At 36.1% G+C, this 18,641-nt stretch overlaps 1 protein-coding gene across 1 annotated transcript in view; it reads left to right on the forward strand.

Moving 5' to 3' along the window:
• LOC100372911 (peroxidasin-like) overlaps nucleotides 1-18,641 on the forward strand; it is an 82,015-nt gene that overhangs the window by 44,270 nt on the left and 19,104 nt on the right. The window contains exons 2-7 of the mRNA XM_085493282.1: nucleotides 872-1,015; nucleotides 4,788-4,931; nucleotides 9,492-9,563; nucleotides 14,197-14,366; nucleotides 14,670-14,787; nucleotides 15,066-15,232. Of these exons, the coding sequence (XP_085349408.1) occupies nucleotides 872-1,015; nucleotides 4,788-4,931; nucleotides 9,492-9,563; nucleotides 14,197-14,366; nucleotides 14,670-14,787; nucleotides 15,066-15,232 (815 nt within the window). The remainder of the gene's footprint in view (nucleotides 1-871; nucleotides 1,016-4,787; nucleotides 4,932-9,491; nucleotides 9,564-14,196; nucleotides 14,367-14,669; nucleotides 14,788-15,065; nucleotides 15,233-18,641) is intronic.

The raw sequence follows: 18,641 nt of genomic DNA on the forward strand, positions 1-18,641 counted from the left end.
TGTTCAAAATAATGGCCTCATTGGTTAATTATAGTTTTACGTGAGTTTCTTAAGTGGTTGTCCTGTTGTCCCCCTGTGATTTGAGCACTCTATGGTGCTTCAAACACAACATGCATCAACGGAAAGATGTAGTTTTTTCACTTCCCCCAACGATTTTTTTGTCGGTACCAATTAAATTGCAGGAACACCAGATAGTGACAGCCAACAAAGAGGAGCCATTTACAGCGGAGTTTATTTGTTGACATAATGTATGATAAGGTGCTGGCAAATTTTCGCCCAATGTTTATCCTCTTGTTGAAAACAGTGATTTTGCCAACAATGCAAACACGACTTTATCTCCCTACCTCTGTCACTAGCGATAAAGTGGATGTACTGGAGAAAATCGCACATTGATTTCTTGGTTCAGCGAAGTTCATGTCACATATAGCACATGATGTCTGATTGATCAAGAATTTCAATGTTGTTTTTGTGGTGTAGTTTTGCTGCTTGTGCACTGCAAAAATGCCATGTTTTTCAGCACAGTGACTCTTTCTTGTTGCAGTCAGGTGTTGTGTCGTCCAAATCTGTAAACACAAATTGTTTATCTAATCTGCTCACAAGTTTTAAGTGGTATTTACTTATCAAGTCCCTTAATTTCATGATTTACGGTGTTACCATGACTACCAAAATATTTATTGAAACTCATTGCAAGAAGACATGAACTTTGCGAATTCGTAGTATTGATCTTGCCGACGATACATAAACTATTCTGTCAGGCATTAGTGGAGTCTGATGTCGTTCGGCTAGTGAGGGCGCCACTCACACCTACATGTCAGGCTCCCATTATTATTTAAATGAATTTATTTATATCATGTTTTTTTTTTTTTTTCAGAGATCTACGGTTTAACCAAATAGAAGATATTCCAGCAGGATCATTTTCATATCTTCCAAATCTTAACACATTACTTCTAAATAATAATAATGTTAAGGTATTGAAGAATGGCGCATTCGAAGGACTCGATAATCTTAAGTATCTGTAAGTATTAAACATTTAACCTTTTCACCACCAGCACTTTTTTTCAATGTTTCTGGAAATGAACCCTAATTTTGGAGCCAACTGACAAAATTGGAGTCAATTTTCAGTTTCTTAATTTTCAGTTAAGAAAATTGGCTTTTTTTGTCCCAATCTTTTGAAGGAAAGTACAGATTATAAATAGGACCATTTTGTGAATTTGTGGTGAAAAGAGAGAACTACCGGTAGTGGTGAATGTTTTAAGTATACTAAGTTGAAACAATGACTTTAATACCATACATGTATACTGGAATTATAGAGACAACATTGTACAATAATGAGATGTGTTACAAGGTGATGTGATGAGTACACATAGCTGGCACACAAGTGAGATATTTACTATATGCTGGGGTCGCCATCTTAAATACGGCATGAAACTAAATAAATATAAAGTTGTTATACATGTTTTTCAGATTCGCATAAATCAGTAAAAAATAAAAATCTTTCACAGCCAAACAATCCATTGGAGAAATATTAAGCAAATCGCTAACAACATTCGGTTGAATTTGTCGTTTTTGACACCTAATTACATGAAGAACATAGAACACTTTCCTAGGGTATTCAAAAACAAAATTGTCATCTAGCTGTAAGGCGTTGCAGATTGGCTGCTTAGTTGGAATGACAATTTGTTAGTACCATGCATCAGTGTAAGATAAAGCTCTCCTACTCAGACTACTAGGGAATATAATGTCCTTCCAGTAATAAAATGTCTCTGTCCACAACTTGGACATTTTATCTTGGGTCACACTTTATATCTCAAAAAATCTTTGTAGTCAGGCATTATCACCCACTGTCACAACAAATCTACACATAAAAGTTTCACCTTCAGTGAGTCATGTAAACTATGTTGTGTAAAATACAAAGAAATACATGTATGCTATAAACATCCTTAAACATTTGTTATGCCCTCTACAGTTCAATTTTCAATCTCACAATCCTTTGCACAATTTGTAAAACACCTTTCTTAACATGTTACATGTTATGTAATCCAGTATGTGCAAATTTCAAAAATCTGGGTTTTAATAAGTTTCTTTAACATTTTGATCTGGGTAATTGTTCTAAAAATATTGTTTTTTTTTAAATATTAGGTCAAGTTTCTCAAAATACATCACTAACACACAAGTGAATGCTATTTCATGATGCCATGGGACAGTAGCTTCATGATTTTACATAATAAACCAATGAACATTGTCATGCGATTTATGACTAACTTTCCCAAAAATGATGAGTAGGCTTCTACCTTAATTTCTGATTTATGGTGATGAATTCAGTTTACAAGACTGGATTGACACTACTGGTTTATAATATTCTAGGATACATCCAAAATTACACCCCTTTCACCCCTTAATTACATGAAGAACTGCAGTCAGATGTTGATAAGTCGTTACAATTGGTCAGGCAGTTTGTTTTGAAATTTACTTCATCTGTTCAAAATGTTGGCAACAACCCGGTAATTATCAAAAGCGTGATTGACAGGTCAACAACAACAAAATTAAAATGTAGCACGGCTTGTTCATTTCGATAGACACCATGGCGGCTCAGTACAAATAAACTGATTGGCCAATATCTTTAGCATTATTGCTAATTTGCATAACAGAACAAATATTCCCAGTTCGTTCACACACATGCGGAAGGTAGGTTGCCAGTTGTGCCAGACAAATTAAAGATGATGGAAATTCACAAGCCGGAGATGTTAATCAAAGTACATTATATGTACTGTGGAAGTGTACGAATCACCCCAAAAAGTACATTGACTTGACATTCATGTGTGTCAAGTGGTAAAATGCAGTGCGCCCTCTAAGCCAATATGAGATAGCACTGACACACACAGATTTGTCATATTACATCTAGTTATGCTCTTTTCCTGATGTGCAAATGACATAACAGAAAATCATACGATGATATAGTGATCTTAAAAAAAGTCCAGCAATCAATTTACATAATTTGATTTGGGGATTCCATTTTAACTAAAGATCTTTATAAAATCATTCATTAGATGGCACACTGCAGAGAATGGCATATTTTGATTATTTTAAGACTAGAAAGAATTACTAGTACTCTTAGTTCATAAGGTATATGCTGATTCATACATGTACTGTATTTATCCAGCTAAGAGCCCATGCTCGGACAAATGCCCACTCCCCACTTTTGATAAAATAAAGAAGTTGAGGCCATATCCTAGCATATGCCCAGGTTTTTTTCTACACCTGTAATAAAATAACAAAACCTTTTTTTGTTCGTTGTATTAACAGTTGACTTCCTGTTGTCAATTGCTTAAAACAAGGAGTGAAGGCGAAATAGCTGTGACATAAATAGAGCAGCGCATTCACCACTGCTTATGCAGTTTACATTTATTTTTTCAAGATTTTTTATCAGAAACATAACAGCCAGCAAATAAACAAAAATGTATATTAAAGCAGAAACGGTAGTTCTCTTTTTGAAATATGTCGTGGCCCTGAAAAAGGCTGTTTGGTTTGTGTTTCCTTATAGAAACGATTCAAGCAAATCTTACAGTACATGTATATGGAGCCGCAAAGCAAGCGCCGCACTCGTTCAGCTTTAGCGTCGTCGACAATGAAACCAATGTTGCAATATTGTAGCAACCCGTGCCTGGGAGAGTGATTGAAAGCATGTTGTTTTGGCTTTATAAAATATTTGCGAATCCATGCCTGGGGCTAACAATTTTGCAATGTCACGCCGAAGACTGCTAACTTTTTCACCATCTTTCATCACATCTATTGCATTTCTGACATGGAAATTATTCTTCTGTCATTGGAAAAAAAAAAATCTTCCCATTTCAAGCCCACCGCGATATACCACCGGAACTTGCTGAATGGTAACTTTCACCATGATTGATGAGCGCCTACTCTGATAAGAAAGCGATGTTGACTTTACCTATATGATGAAACACTAGTAGTGATGTCATTCTTAGCTAATCAGTAAAGCGGATGCTTAAAGGTCAAAGATGATTTCCAGACGGTAAACAAAAGCATTGTGCGAGTTGTTTGCCGCAACCCCATTTTTCTTGTCTCTTTATTCTGATTAGACGTGAATTAAAAGTGCCAAGCTGACAGATAGCGAAATCTGTGGATGAAAAGTGCTAAGTCTAAATTGTTTGGAACAACATCGACGAACTTCAAGACGAAGCTGTAGGGATTTTGTTCGATCATGACAATGATGCTGACTTGGACTTTGAGCGTTTTGACTTTTACGAAAATAGCAATGAACGTACAAATAGAGATCTGAGATGTTTTTTTTCAAACAACTATGAACTTTCATAATTTTACTGCGTAAATTATTATTGATCTTGTATGGCTTTTGATCCAGTGTTTGTCAAAACCGGAAATAATTTTACACAGTTTAACCCCTGACATTTTAATTCATTTTGATTTCACACGTATTGTGCGTGTTTTCGGCAGGGAAATCATAATTCAAATGATTCTTCACTGTTGATTTTTATTATTTCTGGTTTATTTGTCACATTCTAAGCAATAAATTATTTCTTGTTACACTTCTAATGTTGCATATTGTTCATTTATTTCTGTTGCATGTTTTTATTTGCCGTCGTACTCCCTGTCGCAGTTCGATCTGTGTGTTGCCAATTTTCATGATTTTTGGAAATTTTTTTGCCCGGGATATCCGGGCGTAGGCCCACCCCTTCATTTTGGTGATTTTCCATGTTCAGGACCCTGGGCTCTTACTTGAATAAATATGGTACATGTACTTTATTTTGCAGATATCTTTATAAAAATGAGATTGCAGAGATTGAAACAAATGCATTTATTGGGTTAAGATCACTGGAGCAATTGTATCTTTACTTTAATAACTTAGAACATTTAGAACCAGACACGTTTACTGACTTACCAGCATTAGAAAGATTGTAAGTATCTCACTAACTTGATTTCAGCTGCAGTAAACATACAGTTATGTGTCTTCTCACACATTACTATGCATAATGTATTTCACATGTTATCATATAGTTAGAGTGTTCTCACATGTTACCATATAGTTAGTGTGTTCTCACATGTTGTCATATAGTTAGTGTGTTCTCACATGTTATCATATAGTTAGTGTGTTCTCACATGTTATCATATAGTTAGTGTGTTCTCACATGTTACCATATAGTTAGTGTGTTCTCACATGTTGTCATATAGTGTGTTCTCACATGTTACCATATAGTTTATAGTGTGTTCTCACATGTTGTCATATAGTTAGTGTGTTCTCACATGTTACCATATAGTTAGTGTGTTCTCACAGGTTATCATATAATTAGTGTGTCTTCTCACATGTTACCATATAGTTAGTGTGTTCTCACATGTTACCATATAGTTAGTGTGTTCTCACATGTTACCATATAGTTAGTGTGTTCTCACATGTTACCATATAGTTAGTGTGTTCTCACATATTGCCATATAGTTAGTGTGTTCTCACATGTTGTCATATAGTTAGTGTGTTCTCACATGTTACCATATAGTTAGTGTGTTCTCACATGTTACCATATAGTCAGTGTGTTCTCACATGTTACCATATAGCATGTATGTAAATAGCTCTCTAGATGGTAGTTGAGCGCGGTAACTGAGCATCTCAGTTTTCACGAAGATACGAGTTGAGCGTATGCTCACTTTCAAAAGTAAGCGTGGAGCCAAACAATGGGAAGCTTGAGTGCGCTCACTTTTAAAAGTAAGCGTGAGGAAAAACCATGGAATGCTGGTGATGTAATGAAAGCTACGCTCAGTTTAACATGAAGTCGATACATGTTTCAGAGGTTCAACTTAAGTTAAAGTATCCAATCTGGATTCACAGAGCAGGACGTTTGTTAAAAATGACGCAACCATGTTTAATTAAATATTCATGCAGTTTGAACCTTATGACCTTGTAAGATCGAGGCGTCTGGTAATGATGGACTATGCTCACTTTTACGTGTGATAGTAGGTATGGGACCAACAATGGAATGAGAAGTGTGCGTGTCTGATTTCAAGTAACCATAAGTCGCTAGTGTATACATGAAGTTTTTGAGAGTACTATTTTGATTCACGCAAAATAAATGCCGGGATCGGCATTTATAGTAATAAAGATGCAACTCTGACTTTTGTCTTGAGTGTTTTCATTTGTCGGCATCTGTAAACAACGCTCAGTGACAAGCCAAACAATGGGATGCTTGAGTGCGCTCACTTTTAAAAGTAGGCGTGGGGACAAACCATGGAATGCTGGTAATGTAATGAAAGCTACGCTCAGTTTAACATGAAGTTGATACAAGTTCACATATTCACATGGAAGGACATTTGTTAAAGCATAGACTAAGGTCTATGAACAAAGCAACCATGTTTAAATAAATATTCATGCAGTTTGACCCCTATATCCTTGTAAGAAGGACGCATCAAAAAGTAGTCTTCCTCTATTCATTGTTGTGAGCGTCTCAGCTTTCTGATGATTCAAGTTGAGCGTACGCTCACTTTTAAAATTGGGCATGGAGCGAAACAATGGAATGCTTGAGGTAAGAGTTTACTTGAAAATTGAAGTCTTACAGCCCAATTAACACCTCGACCGAGGTGTGACACCTTATTGTTTATTGTGTAATCGGCGGCAATTTACTTTACAGATGGATGAATGGAGATGTCCGTTTCTGTCACTCGTAGACAACTAACCAGTAGAGTCCCAACAAGTATGGGTGGGATGAGAAGCATTATGTATATTAATAAATCTGTTTCCATGCCCGTTAGATAAATACGGCCAAGTAAATATCGAGCTTCCATTAAAATATTAGCGTTCAAGTGACTGTGCGTAGCTCCGATGTTTTGCCGCACGTCAAAGTATTGGCTTATTTGTTGTTACCACAGTGGATGACGGCTGTGTTTAAAATTCAGAAAAAGATCATCACGGTAATAGACAAAATGTCAGTGCCTGGTGTGTTTTTTTTATGCCAGGTTACAGCGGGTAGAGTTGTTTTTAATTCCAGCTGAGGTTACGAACCCAGGATTATGTTCGGTGATTGAAAATGTGACGCAATGTCCAACATTGAAAGCCTACGGGGTCTACGGGGTCGACCACCGAATACAATATTATAATAGTAATTTAGATGCAACGTTGACGTTAGTTTTGTCCCGATTGTTTTTATTTGTCGGCATCTATAACGACGCTCAATGATTATACAACCGTTTAATAATAATAATAACAAATTTATTGCATCCTTAGAAGTGCAAATGTTCTATTGGTTTACAGCAATAAATATATAAGTGATTAAAATAATATCAAAGTATGATAACGTAAAAAAAAATGTATTTTTAACGTTACAGAGAAGCAATGTAAAGCAAAGTAACAGAAAAGCAGCATATGTGTATATGGACACCAATGCAGTCTCGATCAAATGTGTATTTTACATGTAAATTTATATTTTCATGAGGGTCAGCCAATCGAAGCCAAATGATTCGTAACTGTACAATCACGAAATGATTCACGCACAATGCATAAATGTCGCGACGTGCAACTTTGCACTACCATTACTGTAGTGTAAATCTATGACGGTTGACCCGGACATATGAGCAAAATGGGAATGTACATTTCATTAAAAACGTCAGTCTTGTATGTGTGCACACTTTCACTTCATGCAAGTGTGCGCAACAACTCGTTGTCACTGAGCGTTGTTTACAGACGCTGACAAATGAAAACAATCAAGACAAAACAAATGTCAGAGTTGCATCTTTATTACTATTTATTATAATTGTGGCTGATCCTAGCATTTATCTTGCGTAAATCAAAATAATACTCTCAAAAACTTTATGTATACACTAGCGACTTATGGTTACTTGAAATCAGACACGCGCACTTCTCATTTCATTGCTAGTCCCATGCCTACTATTACACGTAAAAGTAAGCATAGTCCCTCATTACCAGACGCGTCCATCTTAGAAGGTCATAGGGTTCAAACTGCCTGAATATTTAATTAGTACGTCCATGGTTAAACTGAGCATAGCTTTCATTACATTACATGTACTAGCATTCCATGGTTTGTCCCAACGCTTATTTTTAAAAGTGAGCGCACTCAAGCTTTCCATTGTTTGGCTCCACGCTTACTTTTGGAAGTGAGCGTACGCTCAACTCTTATTTTCGTGAAAACTAAGACGCTCAGTAACCGTGCTCAACTACCACCTAGAGACTCATTTACATACCTCCATATAGTTAGTGTGTTCTCACATGTCACCAGATAATTAGTTTGTCTTCCCACATGTCACCAGATAGTGTGTGTTCTCACTTGTTATCATATAATTCGTGTATCTTCTCACGAGTTACCAGAAAATTAGTGTCTTCTCACATGTCACCATATAATTAGTGTGTCTTCTCACATGTCACCATATAATTAGTGTGTGTTCTCACATTTTACCATATAATTAGTGTGTGTTCTCACATGTTACCATATAATTAGTGTGTGTTCTCACATGTTACCATATAATTAGTGTCTTCTCACATGTTACCATATAATTAGTGTGTTCTCACATGTCACCATATAATTAGTGTGTGTTCTCACATGTCACCATATAATTAGTGTGTCTTCTCACATGTTACCATATAATTAGTGTGTGTTCTCACATGTTACCATAAAATTAGTGTCTTCTCACATGTCACCATATAATTAGTGTGTCTTCTCACATGTTACCATATAATTAGTGTGTTCTCACATGTTACCATATAATTAGTGTGTCTTCTCACATGTCACCATATAATTAGTGTGTGTTCTCACATGTCACCATATAATTAGTGTGTCTTCTCACATGTTACCATATAATTAGTGTGTGTTCTCACATGTTACCATAAAATTAGTGTCTTCTCACATGTCACCATATAATTAGTGTGTCTTCTCACATGTTACCATATAATTAGTGTGTTCTCACATGTTACCATATAATTAGTGTGTCTTCTCACATGTTACCATATAATTAGTGTGTGTTCTCACATGTTACCATAAAATTAGTGTCTTCTCACATGTTACCATATAATTAGTGTGTCTTCTCACATGTCACCATATAATTAGTGTGTCTTCTCACATGTCACCATATAATTAGTGTGTCTTCTCACATGTTACCATATAATTAGTGTGTCTTCTCACATGTTACCATATAATTAGTGTGTCTTCTCACATGTTACCATATAATTAGTGCGTCTTCTCACATGTCACCATATAATTAGTGTGTCTTCTCACATGTTACCATATAATTAGTGTGTCTTCTCACATGTCACCATATAATTAGTGTGTCTTCTCACATGTTACCATATAATTAGTGTGTTCTCACATGTTAGAATACAATTACTGAGTAATTTCACGTTGTGAACAGTTCCTACTTATCCCATTGATTTTCTCATCACTTCTACCCATAAGCATTGGATTGTGCATGATTTCACTACCAGAAGCATGTGTCACTGTTTTTTATTTCTTTATTTTTTGTAGATTTCTGCATAATAATCAACTTGGTATCATAAAACCAGGAACTTTTAACAACCTAGATTCCCTCAAGAGGCTGTGAGTAAGCCACTGTTAAAGGGCAGTGGTCATTGTGTGTTTATGTGAATGAAGAATAAAAACAATGTATTTTGCACATGCTGTGTTACAAGCATAAATTGTCACAATGGCCACCGCCCTTTAAAACCACAATAGCTGTAACCATCGTTACTTTTTCTCCAATTTCTATTTTTAATAAGACATTTCTGGTGTCATTTATGCCAATTTGTAACTGTCATCACCAAAATATAGAAACTGAAGGCATAAGGATATATATATACACTACATGTATATCAATGTTGTGCATGAAATCACTTGCAAGTGCAGGTTTCTAACTAAGTCTCTAGGGGGTGTTATTTATTGAAATCCTGTTTCTCAAAGGAGCCTCTGGGATTTACAGTACAGGATGAAAAATGCCAGGGTGAAATGTTAAATACAACGGCAAGCTTGACATACTACGTTTCTTTCTGTCTGCCTCTCACTGGTGATTTTGTGTGTCAATTCCAATGATACTGTTCGTCAAGCGTCTCAATATTCTACAGTTCTAATACTTAGTGACCAATCTCAACAAAAATGAGGATTTCTTGATCAGTTTTAACATCGCATTTCATGGAATATTAGCCTCGTGTAGGGTGACTTTGTCCATGCAATTGCTTCTAAAACAATATTTCGATAATATTTTGTCACCAAGATTGATCCATTGCTGAAATTGAAATGCATGGGAAAACACTGCACCAAGATTGGTCCCATGCTGTAATTGAAATGCATGGGAAAACACTGCACCAAGATTGGTCACATGCTGTAACTGAAATGCATGGGGAAACACTGCACCAAGATTGGTTCTATGCTGTAATTGAAATGCATGGGAAAACACTGCACCAATATTGGTTCTATGCTGTAATTGAAATGCATGGGAAAACATTGCACCATGCATTTCAATTACAGCATAGAACCAATATTGGTGCAGTGTTTCCCCATGCATTTCAGTTACAGCATGTGACCAATCTTGGTGCAGTGTTTTCCCATGCATTTCAATTACAGCATGGGACCAATCTTGGTGCAGTGTTTTCCCATGCATTTCAGTTACAGCACGGGACCAATCTTGGTGCAGTGTTTTCCCATGCATTTCAATTACAGCATGAGACCAATCTTGGTGCAGTGTTTTTCCATGCATTTCAATTACAGCATAGGACCAATCTTGGTGCAGTGTTTTTCCATGCATTTCAATTACAGCATAGAACCAATCTTGGTGCAGTGTTTTTCCATGCATTCCAATTACAGCATGAGACCAATCTTGGTGCAGTGTTTTCCCATGCATTTCAATTACAGCATAGGACCAATCTTGGTGCAGTGTTTTTCCATGCATTTCAATTACAGCATGGGACCAATCTTGGTGCAGTGTTTTCCCATGCATTTCAATTACAGCATGGGACCAATCTTGGTGCAGTGTTTTCCCATGCATTTCAATTTCAGCAATGGATCAATCTTGGTGACAAAATATTATCGAAATATTGTTCCCATGCATTTCACCAAGATTGGTCCCGTGCTGTAATTGAAAAGCATGGGAAAACACTGCACCAAGATTGGTCCCATGCTGTAATTGAAATGCATGGGAAAACACTGCACCAAGATTGGTCTCATGCTGTAATTGAAATGCATGGAGAAAACACTGCACCAATATTGGTCCCATGCTGTAATTGAAATGCATGGGAAAACACTGCACCAAGATTGGTCCCATGCTGTAATTGAAATGCATGAGAAAACACTGCACCAAGATTGGTCCCATGCTGTAATTGAAATGCATGGGAAAACACTGCACCAAGATTGGTCTCATGCTGTAATTGAAATGCATGGAAAAACACTGCACCGATATTGGTCTCATGCTGTAATTGAAATGCATGGGAAAACCCTGCACCAAGATTGGTCTCATGCTGTAGTTGAAATGCATGGGAAAACACTGCACCAAGATTGGTCCCATGCTGTAATTGAAATGCATGGGAAAACACTGCACCAAGATTGGTCTCATGCTGTAATTGAAATGCATGGGAAAACACTGCACCAAGATTGGTCCCGTGCTGTAATTGGAATGCATGGAAAAACACTGCACCAAGATTGGTTCTATGCTGTAATTGAAATGCATGGGAAAACACTACACCAAGATTGGTCTCATGCTGTAATTGAAATGCATGGGAAAACACTGCACCAAGATTGGTCCCATGCTGTAATTGGAATGCATGGGAAAACACTGCACCAATATTGGTTCCATGCTGTAATTGAAATGCATGGGAAAACACTGCACCAAGATTGGTTCAATGCTGTAATTGAAATGCATGGGAAAACACTGCACCAAGATTGGTCCCATGCTGTAATTGAAATGCATGGGAAAACACTGCACCAAGATTGGTCCCATGCTGTAATTGAAATGCATGGGAAAACACTGCACCAAGATTGGTCCTATGCTGTAATTGAAATGCATGGGAAAACGCTGCACCAAGATTGGTCTCATGCTGTAATTGAAATGCATGGGAAAACACTGCACCAAGATTGGTCCTATGCTGTAATTGAAATGCATGGGAAAACACTGCACCAAGATTGGTCTCATGGTGTATTTGAAATGCATGGGAAAACACTGCAACAAGATTGGTCCCATGCTGTAATTGAAATGCATGGAAAAACACTGCACCAAGATTGGTTCCATGCTGTAATTGAAATGCATGGGAAAACACTGCACCAAGATTGGTCCCATGCTGTAATTGAAATGCATGGAAAACATTGCACCAATATTGGTCCCATGCTGTAATTGAAATGCATGGGAAAACACTGCACCAAGATTGGTCCCATGCTGTAATTGAAATGCATGGGAAAACACTGCACCAAGATTGGTCCCGTGCTTTAACTGAAATGCATGGGAAAACACTGCACCAAGATTGGTTCCATGCTGTAATTGAAATGCATGGAAAACACTGCACCAAGATTGATCCCATGCTGTAATTGAAATGCATGGAAAACACTGCACCAAGATTGGTCCCATGCTGTAATTGAAATGTATGGGAAAACAGTGCACCAAGATTGGTCCCATGCTGTAATTGAAATGCATGGGAAAACACTGCACCAAGATTGGTCTCATGTTGTAATTGAAATGCATGGGAAAACACTGCACCAAGATTGGTCACATGCTGTAATTGAAATGCATGGGAAAACACTGCACCAAGATTGGTCCCATGCTGTAATTGAAATGCATGGGAAAACACTGCACCAATATTGGTCCTATGCTGTAATTGAAATGCATGGGAAAACACTGCACCAAGATTGGTCCCATGCTGTAATTGAAATGCATGGGAAAACACTGCACCAAGATTGGTCCCATGCTGTAATTGAAATGCATGGGAAAACACTGCACCAAGATTGGTCTCATGCTGTAATTGAAATGCATGGGAAAACACTGCACCACGATTGGTCCCATGCTGTAATTGAAATGCATGGGAAAACACTGCACCAAGATTGGTCTCATGCTTTAATTGAAATGCATGGGAAAACACTGCACAAAGATTGGTTCCATGCTGTAATTGAAATGCATGGGAAAACACTGCACCAAGATTGGTCCCATGCTGTAATTGAAATGCATGGGAAAACACTGCACCAAGATTCGTTCCATGCTGTAATTGAAATGCATGGGAAAACACTGCACCAAGATTGGTCCTATGCTGTAATTGAAATGCATGGGAAAACGCTGTACCAAGATTGGTCTCATGCTGTAATTGAAATGCATGGAAAAACACTGCACCAAGATTGGTCCCATGCTGTAATTTAAATGCATGGGAAAACACTGCACCAAGATTGGTCCCATGCTGTAATTGAAATGCATGGGAAAACACTGCACCGATATTGGTCCCATGCTGTAATTGAAATGCATAGGAAAACACTGCACCAAGATTGGTCCCATGCTGTAATTGAAATGCATGGGAAAACACTGCACCAAGATTGGTCCCATGCTGTAATTTAAATGCATGGGAAAACATTGCACCAAGATTGGTCCCATGCTGTAATTTAAATGCATGGAAAACACTGCACCAAGATTGGTCCCATGCTGTAATTTAAATGCATGGGAAAACATTGCACCAAGATTGATCCCATGCTGTAATTAAAATGCATGGGAAAACACTGCACCGATATTGGTCCCATGCTGTAATTGAAATACAGGGGAAGACACTGCACCAAGATTGGTCTCATGCTGTAATTGAAATGCATGGGAAAACACTGCACCAAGATTGGTCCCATGCTGTAATTGAAATGCATGGGAAAACACTGCACCAAGATTGGTCCCATGCTGTAATTGAAATGCTTGGAAAAACACTGCACCGATATTGGTCCCATGCTGTAATTGAAATGCATGGGAAAACACTGCACCAAGATTGATCCTGTGCTGTAATTGAAATGCATGGGAAAACACTGCACCGATATTGGTCCCATGCTGTAATTGAAATGCATGGGAAAACACTGCACCAAGATTGGTTCTATGCTGTAATTGAAATGCATGGGAAAACACTGCACCAAGATTGGTTCTATGCTGTAATTGTGCAGTTGCTGTACATTTTGTTATATGAATACACTTGTCTCATCACCAGTATTTATTAAATTGTAATGATCTTTACAGACGACTGGATTCTAATAACTTGATTTGTGATTGTGAGTTATTATGGTTAGTTGTTATGATGACAGATGCTAGAAACTCAGGAAACACTCAGTCAGCGGCCACATGTCATCATCCATTGTCATTGAGAGGCAGACAACTGGTTACCGTAACAACTGAAGAACTTAATTGTAGTAAGTGTAAACAATGTCTCTTTATAGTTATGTGTAGTGAGTACCATTCTGGTTATGTCATGCACACTTGTCACATTAGTGCCTCACACCCATCTGTGTTGTGGAGATACACTGACCTACTTGTTTTTTTCTCCTTCTTCACATCATAGTATATGTTCTTAGTTTACATGTACATGCATGTAACTGCTGTACCCACCCTCTCTCTTTCACAATCTCTGTTTCATACATCCCTTAGTGATCCAAAATAAGTGTGTGTATTATTTAAATATAGATCAAATGGATATTAATATTTTGTTGTTTCAGTTGCACCACATTTTGTGATGGAACCTTCTGATGTTGATGCAACGTACGGTAACCAAGTGTTCTTTAGTTGCCGTGCAACTGGTGATCCTAAACCAGATATAAAATGGCTTCACAATAAGTAAGTATATTCATACTCCATGACACTGTGTTTATATATATATATAAGTATAAGACTGTCAACGAATATGTGTTTCAGTTGTTTGTAGTCGGGCAGCTCTTCAGCTTTGTATACTCCAATTGAGATTTGATGTCAGACGAATTTCAATAAGAGAAAGTTTACTCTATCAGTTCCATTTTGATTTACGACAAATAAATAATAATAATCACTTGTTTTGTAGTGTCAGTTGAGCCAAATACAAACAGGAACTATGTCATTGACAATGACTTGTTTTAAAGTGTGTTAATAGATGCTGAAGATGGTAACTACAATGTATTAGAGGACGGTACATTGATGATTCCCCATGCAGAAGATGATGATGAAGGTACATATGAATGCATGGCAAGAAATGCCGCTGGACAAGCTGTTACAAGAGTTGCTGAGTTACGCTACTTGGGTAAGCAAAGTAAGTATACACAAGGTACATTAGTATGTAAGTATACACAAGGTACATTAGTATGTATGTATACACTAGGTACATTAGTATGTATGTTTACACTTGGTACATTTAGTATGTATGTATACACTAGGTACATTAGTATGTATGTATACACTAGGTACATTAGTATGTATGTATACACTAGGTACATCAGTATGTATGTATACACCAGGTACATTAGTATGTATGTATACACTAGGTACATTAGTATGTATGTATACACCAGGTACATTAGTATGTATGTATACACCAGGTATATTAGTATGTAAGTATACACCAGGTATATTAGTATGTAAGTATACACCAGGTACATTAGTATGTAAGTATACACCAGGTACATTAGTATGTAAGTATACACAAGGTACATTAGTATGTAAGTATACACAAGGTACATTAGTATGTAAGTATACACAAGGTACATTAGTATGTATGTATACACTAGGCACATTAGTATGTATGTATACACTTGGTACATTAGTATGTATGTATACACTAGGTACATCAGTATGTATGTATACACTAGGTACATTAGTATGTATGTATACACTAGGTACATCAGTATGTATGTATACACCAGGTACATTAGTATGTATGTATACACTAGGTATATTAGTATGTATGTATACACCAGGTACATTAGTATGTATGTATACACAAGGTACATTAGTATGTATGTATACACTAGGTACATTAGTATGTAAGTATACACAAGGTACATTAGTATGTAAGTATACACTAGGTACATTAGTATGTACGTATACACTAGGTACATTAGTATGTATGTATACACTAGGCACATTAGTATGTATGTATACACTTGGTACATTAGTATGTATGTATACACTAGGTACATTAGTATGTATGTATACACTAGGTACATCAGTATGTATGTATACACTAGGTACATTAGTATGTATGTATACACTAGGTACATCAGTATGTATGTATACACCAGGTACATTAGTATGTATGTATACACTAGGTATATTAGTATGTATGTATACACCAGGTACATTAGTATGTATGTATACACAAGGTACATTAGTATGTATGTATACACTAGGTACATTAGTATGTAAGTATACACAAGGTACATTAGTATGTAAGTATACACAAGGTACATTAGTATGTACGTATACACTAGGTACATTAGTATGTATGTATACACCAGGTACATTAGTGTGTAAGTATACACAAGGTACATTAGTATGTATGTATACACTAGGTACATTAGTATGTAAGTATACACAAGGTACATTAGTATGTATGTATACACTAGGTACATTAGTATGTATGTATACACTAGGTATATTAGTATGTATGTATACACCAGGTACATTAGTATGTATGTATACACAAGGTACATTAGTATGTATGTATACACTAGGTACATTAGTATGTAAGTATACACAAGGTACATTAGTATGTAAGTATACACTAGGTACATTAGTATGTATGTATACACTAGGCACATTAGTATGTATGTATACACTTGGTACATTAGTATGTATGTATACACTAGGTACATTAGTATGTATGTATACACTAGGTACATCAGTATGTATGTATACACTAGGTACATTAGTATGTATGTATACACTAGGTACATCAGTATGTATGTATACACCAGGTACATTAGTATGTATGTATACACCAGGTACATTAGTATGTAAGTATACACAAGGTACATTAGTATGTAAGTATACACAAGGTACATTAGTATGTACGTATACACTAGGTACATTAGTATGTATGTATACACTAGGTACATTAGTATGTATGTATACACTAGGTACATTAGTATGTGTGTATACACTAGGTACATCAGTATGTATGTATACACTAGGTACATTAGTATGTAAGTATACACCAGGTACATTAGTGTGTAAGTATACACAAGGTACATTAGTATGTAAGTATACACAAGGTACATTAGTATGTATGTATACACTAGGTACATTAGTATGTAAGTATACACAAGGTACATTAGTATGTATGTATACACTAGGTACATTAGTATGTAAGTATACACAAGGTACATTAGTATGTATGTATACACTAGGTACATTAGTATGTATGTATACATTAGGTACATTAGTATGTATGTATACACAAGGTACATTAGTATGTATGTATACATTAGGTACATTAGTATGTATGTATACACAAGGTACATTAGTATGTATGTATACACAAGGTACATTAGTATGTAAGTATACACAAGGTACATTAGTATGTAAGTATACACTAGGTACATTAGTATGTATGTATACACTAGGTACATTAGTATGTATGTATACACTAGGTACATTAGTATGTATGTATACACTAGGTACATTAGTATGTATGTATACACTAGGTACATTAGTATGTATGTATACACTAGGTACATTAGTATGTATGTATACACAAGGTACATTAGTATATAAGTATACACAAGGTACATTAGTATGTATGTATACACTAGGTACATTAGTATGTAAGTATACACAAGGTACATTAGTATGTAAGTATACACAAGGTACATTAGTATGTATGTATACACTAGGTACATTAGTATGTATGTATACACTAGGTACATTAGTATGTATGTATACACAAGGTACATCAGTATGTATGTATACACTAGGTACATTAGTATGTATGTATACACTAGGTACATTAGTATGTAAGTATACACAAGGTACATTGGTATGTAAGTATACACAAGGTACATTAGTATGTACGTATACACTAGGTACATTAGTATGTATGTATACACTAGGTACATTAGTATGTATGTATACACTAGGTACATTAGTATGTATGTATACACTAGGTACATTAGTATGTAAGTATACACAAGGTACATTAGTATGTAAGTATACACAAGGTACATTAGTATGTATGTATACACTAGGTACATTAGTATGTATGTATACACTAGGTACATTAGTATGTATGTATACACTCGGTACATTAGTATGTATGTATACACAAGGTACATTAGTATGTAAGTATACACAAGGTACATTAGTATGTAAGTATACACTAGGTACATTAGTATGTATGTATACACTAGGTACATTAGTATGTATGTATACACTAGGTACATTAGTATGTATGTATACACTAGGTACATTAGTATGTATGTATACACTAGGTACATTAGTATGTATGTATACACAAGGTACATTAGTATATAAGTATACACAAGGTACATTAGTATGTATGTATACACTAGGTACATTAGTATGTAAGTATACACAAGGTACATTAGAATGTAAGTATACACAAGGTACATTAGTATGTATGTATACACTAGGTACATTAGTATGTATGTATACACTAGGTACATTAGTATGTATGTATACACTAGGTACATTAGTATGTATGT

This window comes from Saccoglossus kowalevskii, chromosome 18 (genome assembly GCF_978046115.1).
Source record: "Saccoglossus kowalevskii chromosome 18, keSacKowa6.1, whole genome shotgun sequence".
In the NCBI taxonomy this organism is placed as follows: domain Eukaryota; kingdom Metazoa; phylum Hemichordata; class Enteropneusta; family Harrimaniidae; genus Saccoglossus; species Saccoglossus kowalevskii.